The sequence below is a fragment of the Podarcis bocagei genome (assembly GCF_964188305.1).
Source record: "Podarcis bocagei genome assembly, chromosome: 5".
Lineage (NCBI taxonomy): Eukaryota > Metazoa > Chordata > Lepidosauria > Squamata > Lacertidae > Podarcis > Podarcis bocagei.
In genome coordinates, this window is record NC_138129.1 from 31,514,820 (window position 1) to 31,536,759 (window position 21,940).

The 21,940-nt window shown below is 40.5% G+C and overlaps 1 protein-coding gene and 1 long non-coding RNA gene across 8 annotated transcripts in view; one reads left to right on the forward strand and one right to left on the reverse strand.

The window, feature by feature from the left end:
• The window catches only part of LOC308588452, a 100,342-nt gene that overhangs the window by 64,375 nt on the left and 14,027 nt on the right, over positions 1-21,940 (forward strand). The gene's annotated exons all lie outside the window — the stretch shown is intronic.
• Positions 1-21,940, reverse strand: part of TOX2 (TOX high mobility group box family member 2) — a 265,849-nt gene that overhangs the window by 50,058 nt on the left and 193,851 nt on the right. For 5 of the 7 annotated variants that reach the window (XM_081196327.1, XM_081196326.1, XM_081196324.1 and 2 more), the window contains one exon: positions 681-920. The exons of the other annotated variants lie outside the window; for them this stretch is intronic. In XM_081196327.1, the coding sequence (XP_081052453.1) occupies positions 681-920 (240 nt within the window). The remainder of the gene's footprint in view (positions 1-680; positions 921-21,940) is intronic. 7 annotated transcript variants of the gene reach the window in all.

Consider the following 21,940-nt stretch of genomic DNA (forward strand, 5'->3'; position numbering starts at 1 on the left):
AAGCAGAATGGCAAGAATTTCCCCTGAAGCCTAACAGCCCTTCTGCTTTACCGACTAACTTAACAATTATTACATTAAAAAAAAAAAAATCCCAAACCTATCTGAGTTAAAATATAGTGAAAGCTTTCTCTGTTATTTCATTCTGGTGATGAGGTGGCAAACTGCTCAACTGAAACCCCAGCTGGATATCTGTGTTTTCCCATTTTCTTTCTCCAAACAAATATGAGAATTTTGCTTCTACAGAAAAAAATGTTTGCAAGTGGCAAAAATCTTGTGTGAGGGGATACTAAGCCATGCATTTATTGTCATAGTCCTAACCTGGAAGGACAGTACAAAATGATACAGTTGGCATCTTCGGTGAGACAGAAAAAGATTTAGGGGGAAAAGACTCTTTCTGAATTAGCTACCTTAATTGCTCTATTTATTATATGCATCAATATAGCACTACTGTGCTTGATATAATTTGCAAATCTGACATGTCTTCCAATTTCTTAGCTTAGAAATATTATTTGCAGACAGCCTTAGTTATCAAGAAAGTGCCTCTCTCTCTCTCTCCTTCTCTCTCTCTGCAGGAAAAACAAAATATCTTTGGTTTGACTGCTGCACATTATTTCCGCCATTGCAGGCTGGCTGCCACTGTCAAACACTATGTCTGTCAAAACAGGCATGGCTGCACGTACCTTATAATGTGATTCTGTCTCCTCTTCCTGAGTAGAACTGGAGGGAGATGGTGTAGCAGATTTGCTTCCGGGGGGTGATGGGGAACCATGGGTAACACCGCTCCTCAAACCCATCTGAGAAATCAGCTGTGACTGGCTGAGGGCACTCATGTGACCGGTATACATCCCTGCTCGATTGATCAGGGGAACTTGATGGTTGGACTCATAGGAAGTGGCTTCTGAGTGGACCATCTCCTGGATCTGAGTTAGGAGAATATTACTTTTTAATTAAAATTGTATTATATTTATTGTCTTATAAAAATTATATTATGATGCAGGCTGGGCATGGTTGTTACTGGGAAGTTAATCAACTGGCAAAAACTAATCTGTTCCATGCTGGGTAAAAGTTACTCCTAGTTTAAAGCACTGAGATCTTTCTTTGCTGTTCTCAGAACGGTTTCATTACACAGAACAATGCAATGGATTACACATCTTTGTTTTCATTTTATTTTCAATTTGGAGAATATTTGGCAACATTTGGTTGCCAAATAAAAAGGTATACTATATGGTTAATATTAATATGAAACTTATGGTATCTTAACAGGCTGGCAGTCCATGGGATTCAAATGCTATGCAACCCACAGGAAGCACTACAATGAGAGGTTGCTTGCAGCAGCGCTCCTCTGACAGTTGTCAGCAATGCTCAGTTGTTGAATTGGGACGTGTCAGGTTTTGGGGGCAACACAAAGCCAAACTGTGTCAGCACAGTGCAGCAGGGTTTGCCAATTGTGTCCTTACTGCTTCCTTTTCAAAATGGCCATACCATTTTTTAAAAAAATCAAACATGTTATTGTTTTTATTTTAAAAAGCCAAAGTCAAAACATGTACTTGTAAACAGCAACAACGCAGGACTCTCTTCCTGAATACTTAAGGAAACATAAAGAGATGGAGACTCCAAATTTTGATCCAAAGGACCATAGAATATTTTGCAGTAACAGAATGTTAAACTTGATGCAGTAAAACACTGAAGTCTGTTTTCTCAGTTGGAGTGGATATTTTTTTAAAAAAGTTAAATAGTCATTTTAAACTTGATGAACTGGGGGCATGCTTTGAAAACAGAAAGTGAGAGGAGTCTGGAAAGAAGTTCCAAAATCATGGGTTAGAAAAGGGAAACATCAAATTCATTTTAAAGAATGACAATGAATGCCCTATACAATAATTTTTAGTATATATGTATTCTTAAAAAAAAATTATTGAAGACCAAATTCAGTGATAATAATGTCAATACTAATATTAATTTTTAAAAATTCATTCACTTAATTCAGCTGAAAACATGGTTTTATTCCGTAAAATGAACAATCCTTGAAAATTGCATTGAAGAATTATAAACAACAACATCCTTACTCAAATTTGGAATTTCTGACCCATCCAGAGAATACTGTCTGCCTATGCAACCTATGCAAATACAACCTGCAACATTTAATATTTAAAAATGGGACCATTTTTGTAAAATGGAAACCTGCAGCCAAAGACCACAAAGGGCACTAGCACTTAAAAAGCCTGAGGCTAAGCTGTATGAAGTGAACTGGGTGGTGTTTTTTTAAAAATATTCTCACTGGTAACCGTGTTTCATTTGTATCAGATGGGGGGGAGGGGGAGTTGGAAGTTATACACCATACCACTATAGGGTTGTCTCTAGCTGGCTTGCTTGGGAATGAGACTGTTCTATATCCAAAGTACTCAATATCTGCTCATTCTGGCTTTTCTTGTAATCCATTTGAAACACCTGGTACTGTCTGCTGTTATAGACTATGTATCAGATTGACTATAAAGTTCCCACCTTTGCTTTTCACAGCAAACTCTCTTGCCCCATTTACAGCCCTTAGTCATATCCACTCTAGTCACCTTCTAGTTTCCCAGGGGTGCCAACTTGAATAAAATATAGGGGGGGGCAAGTAAGCCCTTCCCTGCATAATCCATCACATGACACGGTACACGAACACTATTTGAATGACAATGCACATCAACTTTGGGGGTGCCCAAACCCCTCAAATATTGAAGGGGGGGTGAAGACTCCTTGACCCCATGGAGTTGGCTCCTTGTAGTTGCCAACTTCCCCTCAATCCATCATTATCTCTGCTTTCCACCACATAAGCAGCCTACTATTTCCCCCAGCTCCTCCCTATTGCATTCAATCCTCATTCTAAGAAAAAAAAAACCCAGCCTTCAATCCATCCTGTCTCTGCAGCGACTATCCCTTTCTTTTTGTGTGTCCTCAGATTGCAGGGGGTGGGGTGGTGAGGGAGAAGAGAAGTTCTATTATGGGATCAGAAGTCATTCTGCTCAGCCAATGGCTGTGTTGGATACAAGCTATGCTGCTTAAGACATCACACTTCTAATTCCACACATGGTCCTCAAATGTGTGTGAGTGGGTAAGACAATTCTAACAATGGCTAAAATGGAACATCTATATTCAAAGCCAATTCACCTCTGATGGCCAACGAATACAATAAAATGGGGAATATTATCACCACATTTCTCTTTTCCTTGGGTCTATCTGGCCAAACACTCTCAGGGACAGAATGCTAGGCAACTAGGACTTTTGGTCTGGCTCACATGACAATTCTTTTAATTACAAAGAATTGAAAATGTGTTGTGGAGATTCTCTGCCTCCTGAATAACAAATGACGATCATATTCTGAGCTGTGACAGATTTTGAAGGAGCCAGTGGAAGGAGCAAGATAGCTGCCTACCCAGATGTCTTCTCAAACACTAACAATGGGGATCACTATTTAGTCTGGTCCCTACTCTATAATAATGTTAATATAAATGACAATTCAGCTGTTTTTGGCTGCTTAGCCTCCTCCTTTTATTCATTGGGCGATTTTAAAGGGATTAACAGATGGAAATGAGCAACAGACATCTTCTTCCCAAGGATGAATGGGAAACCCTACAATAGACCTAAGACAGGCAGAGAAGAAGAGTGGCGTCAGATTTTGGGATACCCCAGGAATGAAGTATGGTCCCCAAAAATCCCAGAAAAAAACAGTTGTCCTAATTTTGGCTTTCTTTGCTGGAGACAAAACCCCAGAACAACTGAGATCTGTCATTCCCATTCTACCTATAAAAGTAATATCAAAGAATTCATTAGTTTGGTATGCTAACAGAGAGGCAATGGCATTGGGACAGTACAGTTTCTCTACTCATTTCAGAGATGGAATTAAGCCAGATACTTAGGTACAATCAGATTCTCACACAGTAGAAAACAGCAGGAGGGAAATCAAACACTGTCTTAAACATTTTCCAGACTTTTTTGTGCTTTTTATATTAATCTGATTAATGTTAACATGAGTTTAAAGACCCAGGGCTTTATTTATTAACAATTTTCGTTTCCGATAAGCCCACTGAGGTGCAATCTCTCATTAGCAGGGGACTCCTGCCAACTCCATTAGCAGCTCGTAAAGTAAGAGATGTAGGGAAGAGCTGAGAGGGCTCAGTAGGCTTCAACAGAAATAAATCCAAATGCAGAAGCAGATTTACTGCTACAGGTCGGGAATCAAGAGCTTTTCTACAACACTAGACAGCATGTTGGGCTTAGATATTTAAAAGGCACTGAAGGGGGGAGCTTAAGGAGAATGGGGAACAGGCGTGATTTTTACAAGAGCGGTTCTCGTCTGCTCTGTTTAATAAACATGAGGATTCAGTTTACATTTTTTAAAATTGTTGCATTTATATTCCATTTCTACCTGGCTCCAAAGGAGCTGACACAGCATTTCAGCCTCCTCCAGACTGAAATGACATTCACATTTGCTTCGCAGGGCTGGTTCACACATATCTGCTCATCACTTGGGGATTATTTCAATGAGAGGATGGGAAACCCACCACAGAGAGAACTTTTCTTACCAACTCACATCACACAATGCATTTCAACTGAGATAAGCTGTCAGCTGATAATCATCTAGAGAGAACTCAAGTGTGTACATACATGAGTCCAGAGTATATTATTATATCAACTTATTAGCAATGACTCTATCCTAATGTCTAGAGAAATTGGCAAATTGCTCAAGAGTTACTTTGGATTTTTACTGTTTAATAAAAGCTCTCAACGCTGAAGATGATGGGCCAGCTGCTAAGGAAAATAATGTATTTTCATTATTTTACATTTAAATTAAGGAAAGTTCATAAAATATGTATTTTATAATTGTAGTAAGATATAATGTAGATTGTTGGGTTTTAAACAAATCTAAAATATCATTCCCATCTGCAGCTACATTAGTCTCTTGGGCAAATACTATATTAAGATATTTTAAAAAAATTCTTATTATGGAGCCAGTAGACCACAACGGCTCCATTTATCCATTAAATATGTAATCATACATTTTTCCCCTTTAAAGTGCATATTATTTATGCAGCAGAGCAGAACCAGTCCATGAGTGTAATTATGGATATGAGACCTGTGCAGAAAATTTCTTATGAAAATTTGCAGAAATGAGTATGTGTTCCATCTAGCAACCATTAATAGCAATGGGACGATTCCAGCTGAACACACTCAGTTTGGGATTGGGGCCCCACTGTGCTTTATGCCTCATGGTGGGTAGACATTGTTACCGACCCACTCCCCAAATCACCTCAGGAGGGGTTGGGGAAATCCCAGAACAGATTTAGGAGAGGTGCCAAAGAAGAAGAGGAGGAAATTGTTCTGTTGTGCAAGCATAAATCCTTGCAGTAATGGAGTATGAGGCTTAGTGCTGCTTTGAATGCAAGCCATAGCTGCACTAAATCATTTCCAGTTGGTCAAACCTACCAATGTGGAAAAAAAATGTTGTGAGGGAGGTGGGAAAGCAGTTGCACCTGGAGATGACTGCAGATTAGAAAGTGTGAGAGAAGAGAAAGACAATGACTATTACATGGCACCATGAGTACCAGGGTACTTTCTAGCATAGCATAAACAAAACAGCCGGATTTGGGCCCAAAGAGTTTACAAGTTAAATTTTAACCATGTTAACTAATGTCTCTTGGGGAGATAATTAGGGGAAAGTCAATGGTGGGGAAGGAAGGTATAATGAACAGTAGCAATGGGAAAGGTTATTAATGAACCAAGTATGAGTGGTTTGTGTTAAATATGTTTAGGCTCAGTTTGGCTTCAGCTAAAGAAGTGGACATTTTGAAACCAGACAAATTTCCTGGTCACCTACCTCACAAACATGGAGGGGGGAAAGTGTTCTCAGATGTCATGTTGCAATGAATACTTGTGCAACATGAGCACCATTAAACCCATATGTTAAGAAAGGAGAGCTGCATAGTCAAGTATACCAGGAAGTCATATTCTAGAAAATACATGAAGGTGTTAAGGGATTTCCCATGGGAGGTCTGCAATCATGCTTCCTGACTGTGGTGAATATGTGAAAAATCTGCTGAGCATTTTACCATGGATTAACAGGAATTCTGACTCTGTGATATCACCAAAGGATGATTTATTTCCTTTTCCTTGCAAGAAGGTAACTAACCAACAGAAAAAGTGGTGCCGTTCTGCTAAGGCAGCCATTAATGTCTCTCCTCAGTATAGCACATGCTCTGCCCCTCCATTATTATTAGCTACTACTGCATTTATCTGAAGAAAACATTCTGGCCTGTCAAGCTTGATCAAGCATTTTATATTTCTGCTTCTTTGGTGAACCAAAAGCTACTCTCACCTCAAATCAGCAGTTCACAGGAACAACTTCCTCAATGGTAACAAATCAGAAAAGATATTCTGAGATACCTAATCTATATCTGTCACTCCTCCTAAGATTCTCCTCAGACTTTGCTAGAAATTGATTTTACACACACACACACACACACACACACACACACACACACACACACACACCTAATTACCACCCACTCCTCCTCCCAATTTGTAACTGTTCCTAATAAACTTTCATGGTGTATGGAAAATGCTTTGGAGAGGCGACAAATTTCTGGTGGAATTTGAGATGTCTTGTTCAGAGTAATAGCTATCTCACACAGGTGCCCAGCTGCTATTGTGAAATCAGTAAGCATTTAATTGAAACAAATGACTATAATAATAGTACATTATCCCTGCAGGCTCATAGCCATAACCGTTTTAATTATTGAGTTAAGAGTCAAACTAATTTATCCTTTAAAGTAACAGCCACCTTTTTGGTTCAACCGATCATCCTGTTATGAACACGAGGGGAACAGTAGGGAAGGATTTAGAGAGGGAGTAATTTATTTCTGTGGGGGTGCGTTTATCACACAGTAGAGGCTTCCTACAGCTATAGCTCTCAATCACTAGTTCATATACAGGCACAGCTAGTTCACATTACTGTATTGTAATATGGTACTCTCGATGGAAAGCCTGCATTCTGCACGGTGCTGAGAACCTTGCCAAGCAGAATGCATGGTGAAGTTATTGCAGCATGGCTTCCCCCCTTCATCTTTGCAGGATGAACATCTCTTCTGAATGTGCCTAACTTTGAGATTTGAGATATTCCATCTCCTAAAACATGTAGTTTTCTCTACAATGTGGTAACTTACGACATTAAAACATTCACCATTAAGCCTGATTCTCACTTCTAAAGAAAGCAAGGCTACTTTAAATTAGGAAATTGCCTAATCTTAAAAATATTCATTATTAGGGCACTGTACACTTTGGAAGTCAAAGAACACCCCCATGCCCACGTTCCCCACAAGTCCGGTTACTTTTATTGCTTTCCCTCTCTGCTGCCACCCCATATATGACACAAATCTGTTACTATTTTTTGGAGGATATTAGTACAGCAATCTGAATCCCGTGTTTTGACGGGCTATGATCTAGTGTTACGGCACACTATTATTACTGGGGAAAGAGTCATCCAAACACAATTAACACTTCATTATGAAGATGAATCTCCACAGCCTCTGTGTTAAGAAAAGCTGCTGGAAACAACGGAAAATGGTGTTTAACAAATGGGGAACGCCCCGTTAACGTACCAGGCTTCATCCATGTTTTAGAGCCATAAATGAAACAAATGGCTTGGAGTTTGTTTTCACTGCAGATACCTGTAAATGTACATAAGGGGTGAGGTGATCTTTGATGTATCCCGGTTCCAAGCTGTATGGGGCTTTATATACTCAGATTATCTGTATTCACACGCTAACATCAATACACACCAAATTTTTGACACGCAGCTGTAACATGCAATTTCCCCCCATTACTGGTTAGTCACCCTATCTCACCAGAGGAGAGTGTGCTTTGTTACCTATCACTTATTACCATCAAGGCCAGGGTGTGTGTTCTTTGTTTAATTGAATTATTAAGTACTGTAATTGTGACATTTTGATATTGATGTTTTATTCTTGTTACTATGAAACAGTTTCAGATTGTCTTATATGGGCAAGTCATAGTCATGTGGTGTTGGTGTTGTTGTTGTTTTGTCGTGCTTCAATGTGAATAGCTTTGAGTGTAATGATGATGGAAAAGTAGGGCACTAATGAAGTGACAGTGACTTTGCTTCAGTTTTTGCCTCTTGTGGGATAACCTCTCTTTTTTTCCTTTATGTTCTGTGCAGCCTATGGCATCGTGGAGCAGTGGTGCTCACCTGACCTCACAAAAGGACATGGCTGTTGCTTACCAGGAAGCAGAGGGACAGGGCAACAGGGTCAGTGCAGTGCAGATGTGCCAGTGGAGCCAATCTGGTGCTCCTGCTGGTGCATTTAAACTACATTGGCTTCCCTGCTGCCTTACCCCTCCCAGTAAGCGACAGCGGCTCATCTGTCCAGAGGTCAGGTGAGTGGCAATGCTCCACCACACTGGCATACCCTTCAACATTTCTCTAATGAAAACAGGGATGTCTTATTCCATGATGGTGATGGTGATGATGATAATACCCCACCCAACTGACTGAGTTGCCTCAGCCACTCTGGGCAGCTTCCAACATACAGTGGTACCTCGGGTTACATACGCTTCAGGTTACGGACACTTCAGGTTACAGACTCCGCTAACCCAGAAATAGTACCTCAGGTTAAGAACTTTGCTTCAGGATGAGAACAGAAATCGTGCTGCAGCGGCAGCAGGAGGCCCCATTAGCTAAAGTGATGCTTCAGGTTAAGAACCGTTTCAGTTAAGAACGGACCTCTGGAACGAATTAAGTACTTAACCCGAGGTACCACTGTACATAAAAACACAATAAAACATGAAACATCAAAAAACCTCCCTATACAGGGCTGCCTTCAGATGGCTCAAGGGTTGGATAACTCTATATCCTCCAACATTTCTCCAGTGAAAATAGGGACGTCCTAAGGAAAAGTGGGACATTTGGGGATCAAATCAGAAACCGGAACGGCTTCTGACAATCTGGGACTGTCCCTGGAAAACAGAGATACTTGGAAGGTCTACACTGGCTGCTACTGTGTGCAGCAGAACATAAATGCAACAAAACTCATACGGCACAATCTTAATGTTGAAACAGTTACACAATAGATTATTGCTGCCAGAAGAGATCTTGCTGGGAAGTGTCTGTGGCAAGGTAGTTTGCCCATGGCCTGCCAATGTTTGTATCCACTCTGCAAAAAGATTTTTCTGCTGTTCCTTCCTTCTCTGTGCCACAAAGCAATAGTGACAAAGTTCATGATGTGTATCCAGAGCTAAGATACATTTTCCCACGTGAGCTTTTGTGTTTTATTGAGCTTTTTTGCAGAGTCCCATCCACCTTGTTTTATGCCTCTTCTGGCCTTTGCTAGACATTTTAGATATCGTGTTGCTATAAAGTGAAAGGCCCCCAAGTAATGACAGGCCTCTACAGTTTATTGCAGGGAGCATAAAATATAGTGATTTTAGAACAGGATAGGAAAAACAAGAAGACAATCTAGAAAAATCACTCTCTAGGGAGGAGCGCGGTGAATTAATTTTGAAAGCATTGTCCCTCACTGCAAAATTTGATCCAGCATTTAAAATTATTTTTAAAAAAATCCACACCAAGCAGCCACACCAAACCTAAATATGAAAACACCATTTTACAAATGTATCAGCAATAAATGTAAATAAATGTAATATTATTTCTGACACCCCTCCTCCAAATATATCTTTTAAAAGGTATGTTAAGATCCATGCATATCACCCAGGACATATACTGAGGTAAAATCCTAGGTAACGCCTTGAGATTTTAAGAGAGCAGACAAATGTACAACTGACAATTAATTTGTCCAAGTCTGAGTGTTTTTCGGCATTGCATCTTCCTAGGATCCTTAACAGCTTTAGTGCTAAAACAGATGCGGCTATTATGTGCCTGGGATGAGACAATGCAAGTTCTTCCACTCATCTGAATTGAAGATGGGAGCATCTGGGGGGCCATGTGGTGTTCAAATTACATTTCATGGACTCCATTCTGCCTTCTTATCTTAGGTTTAAAATGACACGCCAGAACTGTGTAAAAACCACCATATATGTAGAAACCTTTATTATTGAAGAGACAGAGAAAGCTCTCTGATATGACAAAATCAGATGCTACTCTGCCATTTGGATTCTTTATAAAAAAATAAACATAAACTTGTGCTGCTTGTGCTGTTTAGGGAAGTTTTAATGTTTAATGTTTTATTGTGTTTTTAATATTCTGTTGGGAGCCACCCAAAGTGGCTGGGGAAACCCAGCCAGATGGACGGGGTATAAATAATAAATTATTATAATACTATTATTACTGCTACAAAAATGTGGCTCCATTCCAGGTTAAAACCAAGATCCTTCTGAACTAGTCCCAGCTTGAAACAGGGTTTGCATCTTAACACTGCTACATGCATATATACCAGTTACAGCTATTGTGGCAGAAAGTTGGGCCAGTCTCATTGTGGTTGTGTTATACAGTCCACCATGCTATTACATGCACACACGTGGATTGTGTGATATTACATTTTAACATTCACACTGCAATATATCAAGGGAGTTTTGTTCAGAAATGTTAAAAGCGATAACAGGTTCCCGGGCCCTTGCAATTAACATGTCACACAGTAACATTGGTCATTTAGAGTCTGGTCTTCCAAGTGCATTGCGCTATGGACACAAGTCTTCCTTATTTATGCCCTTCCATTGCTGACTCTGAAAAGTTACCTCCAGGAAGTTGGATCAATGCTCCCTATATTGCTGTGTTCTGCTGGCAATTTTCAATACCCTTATAGCAGCATGTGGTGAGACGTACATTGTAGTCATGTCTGGTTGTGGGACAGAATGGTTATGTGGAGGAACATTTGGATGGAAAGTAATACAGCATTGATCTACCACATGATGTAGATTTCAGCCATCGGAATCGCATTACTTCCAATGGATTCTACTTCAACTATCAATATGTATGACTGGTTCAAGGCAAGGAGATGTGGGCTCCTTTGCTCTGGCAACACGGGTACATTCATTGTCTCGTTCTTCTTCCCACACCTTGTGGTTCCTTTTGAAAAGGGGCGGGGTGGGGGAAATCACTGGATATGAAAGGAATATTAGCAACCCTTCACCCCCATTCTGCCTTAGCACAAAGTAAGGGAAGGATTGATTCATGCCATGTCTACTTTGGTTACCAGCAGGTCTCCCAACACATCATGAATATGCTGGTCCTACATGAAAAGGAGCCAGTCATCAATCATGTAGATGCAGAACCTATGATTTTGCATTTAAATTATTCATTGCATGATCACTGACAATTTTGGTTTGCCAAGAACTAAATACTAGGCAGTATGATATTTGATGACATTGTCTTGATGTCCTAAAAAAATGTTGATTAGCTAGAACACATCTTCATCTTCACTTTCCATTACTTCTCTGGCCCGACTGATAACATGGCAGGGCCAACAAAGTTGTACCTCTGAAATGCACTGGGATTGTTCGGGATATTCTCATGAAAAATTAACAAAATAATCCCTGATTAATCAAGGTGAAGATTGCTCCACCTGGGTCTCCGTCTCTTGTGTGCCAAATATGCAATTCCATCAAGAAAACCACTTAAGCATTTAAGATACAACTATCTACAATTTGCACTCCCTTGAAAGTCAAATATTTCAGCAAAACAAGGGAAAATAAAATACTTTTACTGCTCTACACCGTATCAATAAGTATTAACCAGACATTCTAGCTGATTAGGATTCACTAAGAACATGGCCAAGCAAAATAAAATTTATTCCTCTGGGGCACTAGGGAAAAGAAAGTAACTTTTTATCTCTTCTCTCTCTGCACTTTACATTTTACAGCCAGCTGCCTATTTTCATATACCAGATGAATCTCAAAGAAAACAGCGCATATTTCAATTAAGCTTTTTCAAAAGCTGCCTCTCTTTGTCTCTGTGTCTGTGTCACCAAAATATTCCAGAAGGAACACTATGTTCAATGCAGCATTTGCATTTTTATCCAATCAGATCTTAAGGACATGTGCCAAGTCAATGTTTATATTACAGAACAAATCAAACATCAGCAAGATCTGATTAACCTAACGACCTGGAATTAAACAATACCACCTGGAAGGGGTGCTCCTTTATTCGCTGGAAACCAAGAGGCTCTTTCAGAATCTGAATGCCAAGGACAGATGTTCTCATGCACACCCGAAGATGTATGCACTCTGAAATATTCCTCAATTTCCCCACTGTCTAATGAGCTGCACTGTATATTCTAATTAAGACTGAAGTTCTGAAAGGGACACTTTATTTATTTGGGGTACAAAAGGGGTTCTTTTGAGTGAAGGGAGGTTTCAAAAAGGCAGCTCACTTTCACGCCATTTTGGAACACTTGCCTGTAGACAGCTGAGTATATGGAAAGCTGAAGTGATAATCCAGAGATGACTAGGACTGCAATTGGCCAGAGTGCTGGAGCAGATCCAGGGAGCCCATTACAGGCCAGAGTCTCAGCTGAGAAATCCGTCCAAATTGCTGCGGGAGCAAAGATGTAGGCAGGTGGAGGAAGCAGAGTAGGCAAGCAGGGAATAAAAGGTGGGAGGGATAGAAAGAGATAGCAGCCAAACAGCTTTGCAGGACAAAAAAAGGAGAGCTATTCAAGAAAGGCCAACCTACACTATTCAAGCAAAGACCCAGGAGTAAAGCTTTTATGAAGAACCAATGGGATACCTGGGGTGTTGGGAAGCAATATTGGGATCTGGGCAAAGCATTCTTCCACTCAAACCATATTTCCACCCTTCCTCCACCCTGAGCCCTAAAACAAGTCACAAGGAAAGGGACCATTGCATATTCCACAGAGCATTATGTTCCCAATTGAATCCAAGTCTGACCCTGATAAGAACAGAACAGCCGCCTGCTGGATCAGGCCAGTGGTCCATCTAGTCCAGCAACCTGTGGCCAAGCAGATGCCTGCAGGAAAACCACAGGCAGGACCCAAGTGCAAAAGAGCTTTCCAACAACCGGCATTGAACAGAATACATATCCTGAGAACCACCCTGAGGCCTGCAGGTACCCGGCGGTATGTAAATTTAATTTAAAAATAAAAAATGCCACCTCCAAGTGTGGAGGCAGGGCATAGCAATCCAAGTGTTTAGCCACCATGAATTTGTCTAATCTTCTTTTAAAGCCATCCAAGATGGTGCCCATCCCTGTCTCTCATGAGAGCTATTTCCATAGTTTAACTATGTGCTGTGTGAAGAAGAACTGTCTTTGCTCTGTCCTGAATCCTCTAACATTCAGCCTGACAGCTTGTAGTACGATTACAGAGGGAGAAAAAAAACTTTTCTCTAGCTGCTTTCTCTGTGCCATTTATCATTTTATACACTTCCACCAGGTCCTTTCACTCACATTTTTTCAAAACACGAAGTCTCAAATGCTGCAGCCTTACCTCATAGGGGAGTTGCTCCACCCCCTTGATCATTCTGACTGCCCCCTTTCGTAGCCTTTCCCAGCTTTACAATATCCTTGCTGAGGTTTGGCCAGAGAACTGTACACAGCATTCCAAATGTGGCTGCACCATATAACAACATTTTGTTTTCAGTTCCTTTCTTAATGATCCCCTTTGCATGGAATTTGCCCTTTTCATAGCTGTCACACACTGAATCATTATTTTCATCAAGCCATTCACTATGACCACAAGGTCTCAATCCTGGTCAGTCACCGCAACTGCAAATGACCAAAAGTCTGGAAACCAGGATTTATGAGGAATGGTTGAGGCAGCTGAGTATGTTTAGCCTGGATAAGAGGAGACTGAGAAGAAATTTGATAGCAATCTTCAAATAGGGTTGCTACATGGAAGAAGCAGCAAGCTTGTTTTCTCCTGCTCCGGGGGATAGGACCCAAAGCCATGGATTCTAATAATAATAATAATAATAATAATAATAATAATAATAATAATAATAATAATAATAATAAATCAGACTTAGAAAGTGAAAACCTAGAAAATGCCATGCAATTACAAAATTAAAGGGGGGGAATCATCACCTGGGAGGAAAGGGTTACTTTTTAGTTGAAAATTAATGCACTCTATTCCAAATTAACATGTGGGATAATTAAAACCATCTTTCCAATGAATTTATTATAGGATATACAAAGCTAATTATAAATTCTCTGTTGCTAATCCGTTGCAGTTTGCTAATGCAGCGTTGAAATCTCTTTGGCCACACTTGTTTAAATTATTCATTAGACACAGCAACAGTTGTGAACTGTAATTTAAATTGGCATCTCATGAATATTCAATTAATACAATAAACATTGGAATGTTTTACTGCACACTGCTCAATATTTTGCACTCTATCCGGTGTTTACATATTTTTATTAACTCTTTATAAAGGTGTTACCTATTTATGTCACTGATTACAACGAGAATAAAATGTCCCACTCATAAATATTTGTGTCATCTTAAGAGAGGGAATGTAATTAGGCAAAGCTTCAGAAGTCATAATTAATATAGAGCAGATATTACTCTTGTACTCTTTTGCTCGGAGCATGTGGCCTGGCACCATTTCAAATGGAATAAGCTTTCCATGCAAGGCAACTACTGCACTACAGTTTTTCAAAGTAACCAGGATCAAACCTGCCTGTCTTCTCCCACATTGCAGAAGGCGCTAATTGATGATGAAGCGCTATTTCCCCCCCCCCCTTTTCCTTCAAAAACAGGCTCCAAAGGGACCTCACAGAAAAGTATCACATATGCTACATTCTAGGGTTTGGGCAAACCATAGTTTACCCATTTCAGAAGTCTGGTCAAATTATGGTTAATGCAAGCCAGGAACTGAAGGAAGGAACCAGAGTATGTGAAGAGAGGATGGGGAGAGGAGATGGGAGCATGTGAGAGTGAGGTGTGGCCCCCAGGCCCATAATATTTATGAGACGCCTCATAAAATAAATTCTCTTGGAGCCATACAAATAAAATGAGAATAAAAGCATAAGGACACGAACCCACAATAAATTTAAAAGACAACTAGTATAAAACTTCAAATACAGAAACAGCACAATAAAAGACCATTAACAGCACAGAACTAAAACAGCCATCAAGTACCTACATTAAAACCACCAGCTGTACCACAGTGGCTTAAAAGCAGATCTTAAAAGGCTTGAGGATAAAGGAAAACTCTTAATTTGGTGCTGAAAAGACAGCAATGTGGGCAGCAGGTGAGCTTCCCTAGGGACAGCATTGTTTACGGGGGGGCAGGGATGGACACCAATGCAAAGGCCCCCTCTCTTTTTTGCATTCATTCTCCTAACTTTAGACTGAGGGAGCACATGGAAAAGGGCCTCTGTAGTTGACCTTATTGGTATTGGTAGGTACATACTGGAGGAGGCATAATAGAGCATGAAGCTGAACTGGATCTTATATGTTTCCTTTTTGTTCTTTTTGCTGTTTTATGAAACAAAACTTTATTTTTAAAAGGAGAGGAGTGTAATTATGGAAACTACATAAAACTGGTATCCCCGATAGCCAAAGATTCCCATTCTTTTTCTAAGCACTGGTGGTTTCAAATTTCTCAACGGGAATGTCAAAAAGCATAGATGGAGGCGCCTGATTTTGCAACCCACAATTCCAAAGTGCCATAGAAAACAGTCACCACAGATCCAAACTGTCCCTTATTTCAGCTTTCACCAGCCTGGGGTTCTTCAGTTATTTTGGACTACAATTCCCATCAGACCCTGCCAACATGATTGCATTAGCTGGAGCTGTTGGGAGTTGTAGCCCAAAACATCTGGACGGTACTGGATTGACCAAAGCTGCCTTATTTGGTAAACTATGCCTGGGCAACTTTTCCTGCAGACTGCCTGTTGCACTGAAGATAACATTTCCAACTGGCTTTAGCTTAAGAAACTCTGAATATCTTGGAAAAACGGATTCACAAAATTCAATTTAACTTGAAAACTGTAGTTGCTAGATATAACTGCAGTTGCCAGTTGAAGCCGGCTCAATCTGCAGATAATTAGTTCAAAAACAAGTACTGTAGTAGCTCTTCTGCTTTAAGATGTAATTATTCACTTCTCTTCTGAGGACCCAGCGGAACCAAAATTAATAAATAAAAATGCAGCAGAAAATAGAACTGCTGGAAAATGAAGAGCCTGCTGTATCAGGCAAATGGCCCATGTAGTCCAGGATCCTTTTCTCACAGTGGCCAACCAGATGCCTATGGAAAGTCCAAAAGCAGGACATGAGAGGATTAGCACTCTCTCTACTTGTGATTTCCAGCAAATGGCATTCAAAGGCATAGTGCCTTCAACAGTGGAGGTAGAATATAGCCATAGTTAGTTGCCATTGATAGCCCTTTAATCTGTTTCATTCTCTTTTAAAGCCATCCAAGTTGATGACCTTCACCAATGGAGAATTCCATAGTTTAACTATGTGCTGCATGAACAAAATGATACTGAAACAACTTTTTAATGCCAAAATTAAAAAACGAACATTAAAAAAATCAAGTGATTCTTTTGCCTCATGGCACAAATGTCTGCTTTGTTTTTTCCAACTATATGTTTTATATCCTTTGACACCAGAGTCCAACAAATATCCCTGCTTTATAGCACTGATCCATACAGCTTTGATCCATATTTCAGACAATTTTTAAAACCCCAATTCCATAATGTCCAACATGGCCAAATCCAATTTGGTTTAACCACGGTGTAGATTGGATTGCCATTTTTCACTTCTAGAAGTACAGGGGTTTAATTTGGGCACATTTCAGCATAAAAACTTGGGCCTCAGGCCATGTGCAGCAACACTGAGATTAAACTGTGAGGCAAAATCATGTCAGCCATTAACAGTGCTTCTGATGATGATAAATGAATCCAACTCCTTACAAATTTCCTACTCTCTTTCTCTTCTGCATATGGCAAACAGAAATAAAACACTGTTTGAAACTTATTTGTGCAAATTTGCAAACTTGATTCGGCGGCCTTCTGTGTCAGTATAAAATTGCTTAGGATGGGTGTCTCAGCTGTTATGCCAGCAAGTCACCAAGTCAATTTCATGGGTCGTATTGATAATGCTTACATGGACCTCTCAGTGGTATCACAGGCTCACATGGCAGTGGAAATGTTTAGGACTGTAGAACTAATCCCAGGAGAACTCTATGTACTTTTCCACTGTCTTTACAAAACAAAGAACTACTTGACTACCATTTGAGTTGAGACAATATTGACTACTTTCAGTAAAAATCTGAAGAATGTGACCACACCCATTTTTAATACAACTCAAGCAAGCTGAATGTACTATCTCTTTCTAGAGTACTTTGATAGGAATGAAGCTAACAAGGGGTGGAGATTCTGTTGCTATATTGACAGTTGGCTGCCAGTCTTATTCAAATATATCTTATATTTCAATTAGGCATCAGGTAACTAACCCACAGTGTTAATTCTCTGAATGAGTATACGGTGGTACCTCGGATTATAAATGCTTCGGGTTACAAACACTTCGGGTTACAAACTCTGCTAATCCAGAAGTAGTACCTCGGGTTGAGAACTTTGCCCCAGGATGAGAATGGAAATCGTGAGGAACTGGTGCGGCGGCAGCGGGAGGACCCATTAGCGAAAGTGCACCTCAGGTTAAGAACGGTTTCAGGTTAAGAACAGACCTCTAGAACAAATTAAGTTCGTAACCCAAGGTACCACTGAACCACATCAAAACAGTCATGTCCATAAAATCACAGGTAAACTAAACCTGGAATCCATCTCTCTTGCTCTCCAGTAAGGCAAAATGTTGCATGATTCCACAGTAATTTCCAGATCACAGTTTCTTTTAAAATTGTAATCACCCAATCTAACACGACATATTGTACCTATTATACCTCTATATAGTACCGAAATGAGTCTGTTTCTTTACATTATAATACTGCATACATCAAACAGAAATATTTGATCTGAGAGGCCATACTCTCAATAATGACAACAAAGAGATTCATACATTGCTGAAGTAGGAATCCTTTTATCACATGCTGCCTGAACATTTATTTTGGTTTTTTAAATAAGTACTAATCATGCTAGCATTCTTGGATCCAAAATGGTATCAACAGACATGAGTGCATATAACCAGATTTGCACAAGTGCAAAATAATATATATTTTTTTTGGGGGGGGGAGGTAGCCCTAAGGGGAGGGAAGTCCATCCCACTAAAGCCAAATGAGGACTGAGCATGTTCAGTGTTCAGACATACTGACTAGCTGTCTTAGGGTGGGAGTACGGTAAGGGGAATAGAAAACTGCATAAGGAATGGAATTGAGCAACCTGCAAAAGGGCCCATCTGTCGGTCTGTCAACCTGAACAGGAATGCTTCACACTGCAACACTTCATTACAGGTCTCAGTTGTAATATCTTCATACGTGTTTCCATATTTCATGTGCAAAATAGTGAGAAAACCACAACTGTTTGCCTGCCTTCTTGAAAAATTAAAGAGATCCGCTAATAAATGCCTGGATGACAGTGATGGCAATGAAGGGATTATGCATCTGGTAGCATCCCTCTCTTTTTAAATATGTTTGCTCAATTACTTGACTGAACAAATTCAAACAAATGCAAGCACCTTCTTGCCAAGTGTGCATGTATTGCCTCTGGTTATGCCTTGTATCTGGTATTCAAGCATGCATGCATCTGCTTGACTGAAATTCTCAATTTTCAACATTGCCATGCCATTGCTCTGTAGGTGGAAATGGCTCCCTTTCCCTCACTGTAAGTCTTCACATTTTGTTTTACCATGCTTGTTTCAATAAAGCATTACTAGAAAACTGGTGCTGTCTCATTAACATTGCCATAAGGAGTAATCTAGGGAAACGAGACAATTCCATTGAGACTGTTTTCTTGTATCCCACCTTGATATCAGTAATTATGAAGGGCAGGCTAGAAATATATTAAATAGTAAAATAAAAATAAAATTTAAACCAAAAGTCCTTCACTCTCATTGATTTCATGGCATAGCCTCAGGCACTTATTTCTGCACAGGTATAGACAGCTCCTCATTTTTTAAAATCACAGTGCAGTTTACAGTAGCAATTACCGATACAATTGTATGTTATAGTTTTTATTGGTACATTAAAAACTATTATTATAATAATAATACATAACCGCAACATAGTAGCAAACAAGATTCAAATGGCCCAGCATTAGAAAGTGCCCAAAGACAAGATGAATAAATATATTGATGGCAAGACAACCAGAGACTCTGTGGGTAAGCAGATCCCTGGTCTGGGAGTTGGGGGAGTGCTGGATGGGACTGCACTTCCTCTGAAGGAACAGCCAGGTGCCTTGAGGTGCTCCTAGATCAATCTTTGTCATTGGAGACTTAACCTCTGTGGTTAGAAGCACCTATTATCAGTTTAGGCTGGCACTCCAACGACATACTTTCCCGAACAAGGATAACTTGGCCACTATGACCCCTGGGTTGGTAACATCATGACTGGATTGCAATGTGTTTGTTGAGTGGCACTTCTGGACATGCATATATTACATCTGTGCTGAGGGAACTGCACTAGCTGCCAGCCACTTACTGAACCAAGTTCATATAAAGCCTTGAACAATTTGGGAGCAGGTTACCTCAAAGACCACCTGCCCCTGTGTAGGACTGTAAGATCAGGGGTGGGCAAGGTTTACCTCACCTGGGCCAGTTCATTCCAGGGGAGATTATTCCATGGGCCGGATCACAAGTGCGCGTGAGCGCACAGGCCCGCAATTTCCGGCGTCATCTGTGCAGACATGTTTTCCGGTGTCTGCGTCTGTGCAGACACGATTTTTGGCATCTGTGCATGCGCAGATGTGATTTCCAGCACTGTGGAAGCGAGTCCCTGCACCATACTGCATCGGTTTAGCACAGCACACGGGGACTCACTGAGCAGGTGGCTCAGTTCGGGGGTGGCTCATGGGCCAATTAAACGACCCCCGTGGGCCGCTTGTGGCCCATGGGCCTTAGGTTGCCTACCCCTGCTTTAGATCATCTAGGGAAATTTACCCGTGGAACTCTCCCCAGCAGAAAACAGGCATGGGCTACCCTTCCCTCTGCCATACAGGAAGCAGCAAAACATCAGTTGCTTCAGATATACAGTCATACCTCGGGTTAAAGTCACTTCAGGTTGAGCATTTTCAGGTTACGCTCCATGGCGACCACTATTATTAGGTGGAAGTCAGGAAGTTCCTAATACTGCAACCCTGTGCAAAAGCAAGTCGCACTGAGTGAAGTAAGGCATAGTCTCACATAAGTGGGTACAAGCTTGTGCCATTGAAAACTAATAGTCCACAGCATCAGAAGTATTTATTTGGGCAATGGGCTGCATTGGCACAGAGAGCTCTGAGACCAATCCTGCAAAAGACAGTAACAGCCTCTTTCTTGCACTCAGTGGAAACAAGAGAAGGTATTATTATAATTGTGTGTGTGTATGCAAATATTCCTCACATAACTTGATTTGGGGGTTTACAGATTTTCTGTGAATCTGATCCTAAGGGACAGATTACAAGATTACCCTACATTACAAAGAATTCTGGTAGCTTTGCAGTATTTCAATTTTCAATCCCAACAATTTCACATCTACTCAAATAATTGCTCACAAACTTCACCCAGCTTGTTGCATTTTTTAAAGACACCGCATCAACTTCTTCCACTGCCACTAAAATATTATGATATGCAGGAGTTTTAAAGGTATGATAATCACTCAAACAAGATGCTACATTAGCGTATTATGATTTTGTGGCCAGTGCTTTTTCTAACCAGGACAGCTGAATTCTTTTTTATTTCAGCGGAATGGCATCTTTGGTCCCATTGTGGTGTGCACTTTATTCTTTCTATCCATCTATCTATTTCAGACACATTCCACTTATAGCACTCCATCAATGTCTCTATCTTATCTATTTTCAGGCATTCGGTGTGATTTCTGTATTTCCCTTTTTACCATCTCAAGAGACCATCATTATACCTCAGAACTCCTAAAATCAATTGAGATTTATTTGCACAATGGGAATATGAAAGTAGGAAACTAGGGAATATAGAGGCTGCAAACTAGGAATAATCAGACTGAATTCTTTATTCCTTTTTTACATCGTGATTACTGACTGAAGTATTTGCCCTTTATTTTCTCCTCTTTATGGCTCACCCATAGTGTGCCATGGTACATCATCACTCAATGCATCCATCCATCCACGAACTGACACTTTGTTCCTGGCTCATCAACTGTATGCTTGAGTCAAGAACTGTAAGACGTGTTCTTTTCAGTATTGCTGCAGTTCTAACATGACATCTTGTTTGAGTCTTCAGTGCTTACAGGAACAGTACCCATATTCTTGGTGGTAACTTTCCCTCCTTGTGACTAGTGCTTTGGCCTCATTCTTTAAAAAAACTTACAACCAGAATGAACTTTCAGTAATTTTATTCTGCCATAAATATATATATATTCTCTGCATACTGTCTCCTCTTACAATAAGTAACATGCATTACACTGGGGTAGCCAATTTGGTGCTCTCCACTGGCCATGCTGGCTGGGGCTGTTGGGAGTTGCAGTCCAACAATATCTCAAGAGCACCATGTTGCCTATCTATGCATTATGCAAATTATGGGCGGTCCTGAAAATGGCCCTAAAAATGGCCCTAAGCACTATGACAATGGTCGTCAGTGTTGCCTCAAGTTGCTTACATTTCTTTGTAAGAGAGCCAGTGTGGTGTAGTGGTTAAGAGCGGTAGTCTCGTAATCTGGGGAACCGGGTTCGCATCTCCGCTCCTCCACATGCAGCTGCTGGGTGACCTTGGGCCAGTCACACTTCTTTGAAGTCTCTCAGCCCCACTCACCTCACAGAGTGTTTGTTGTGGGGGAGGAAGGGAAAGGAGAATGTTAGCCGCTTTGAGACTCCTTAAAGGGAGTGAAAGGCGGGATATCAAATCCAAACT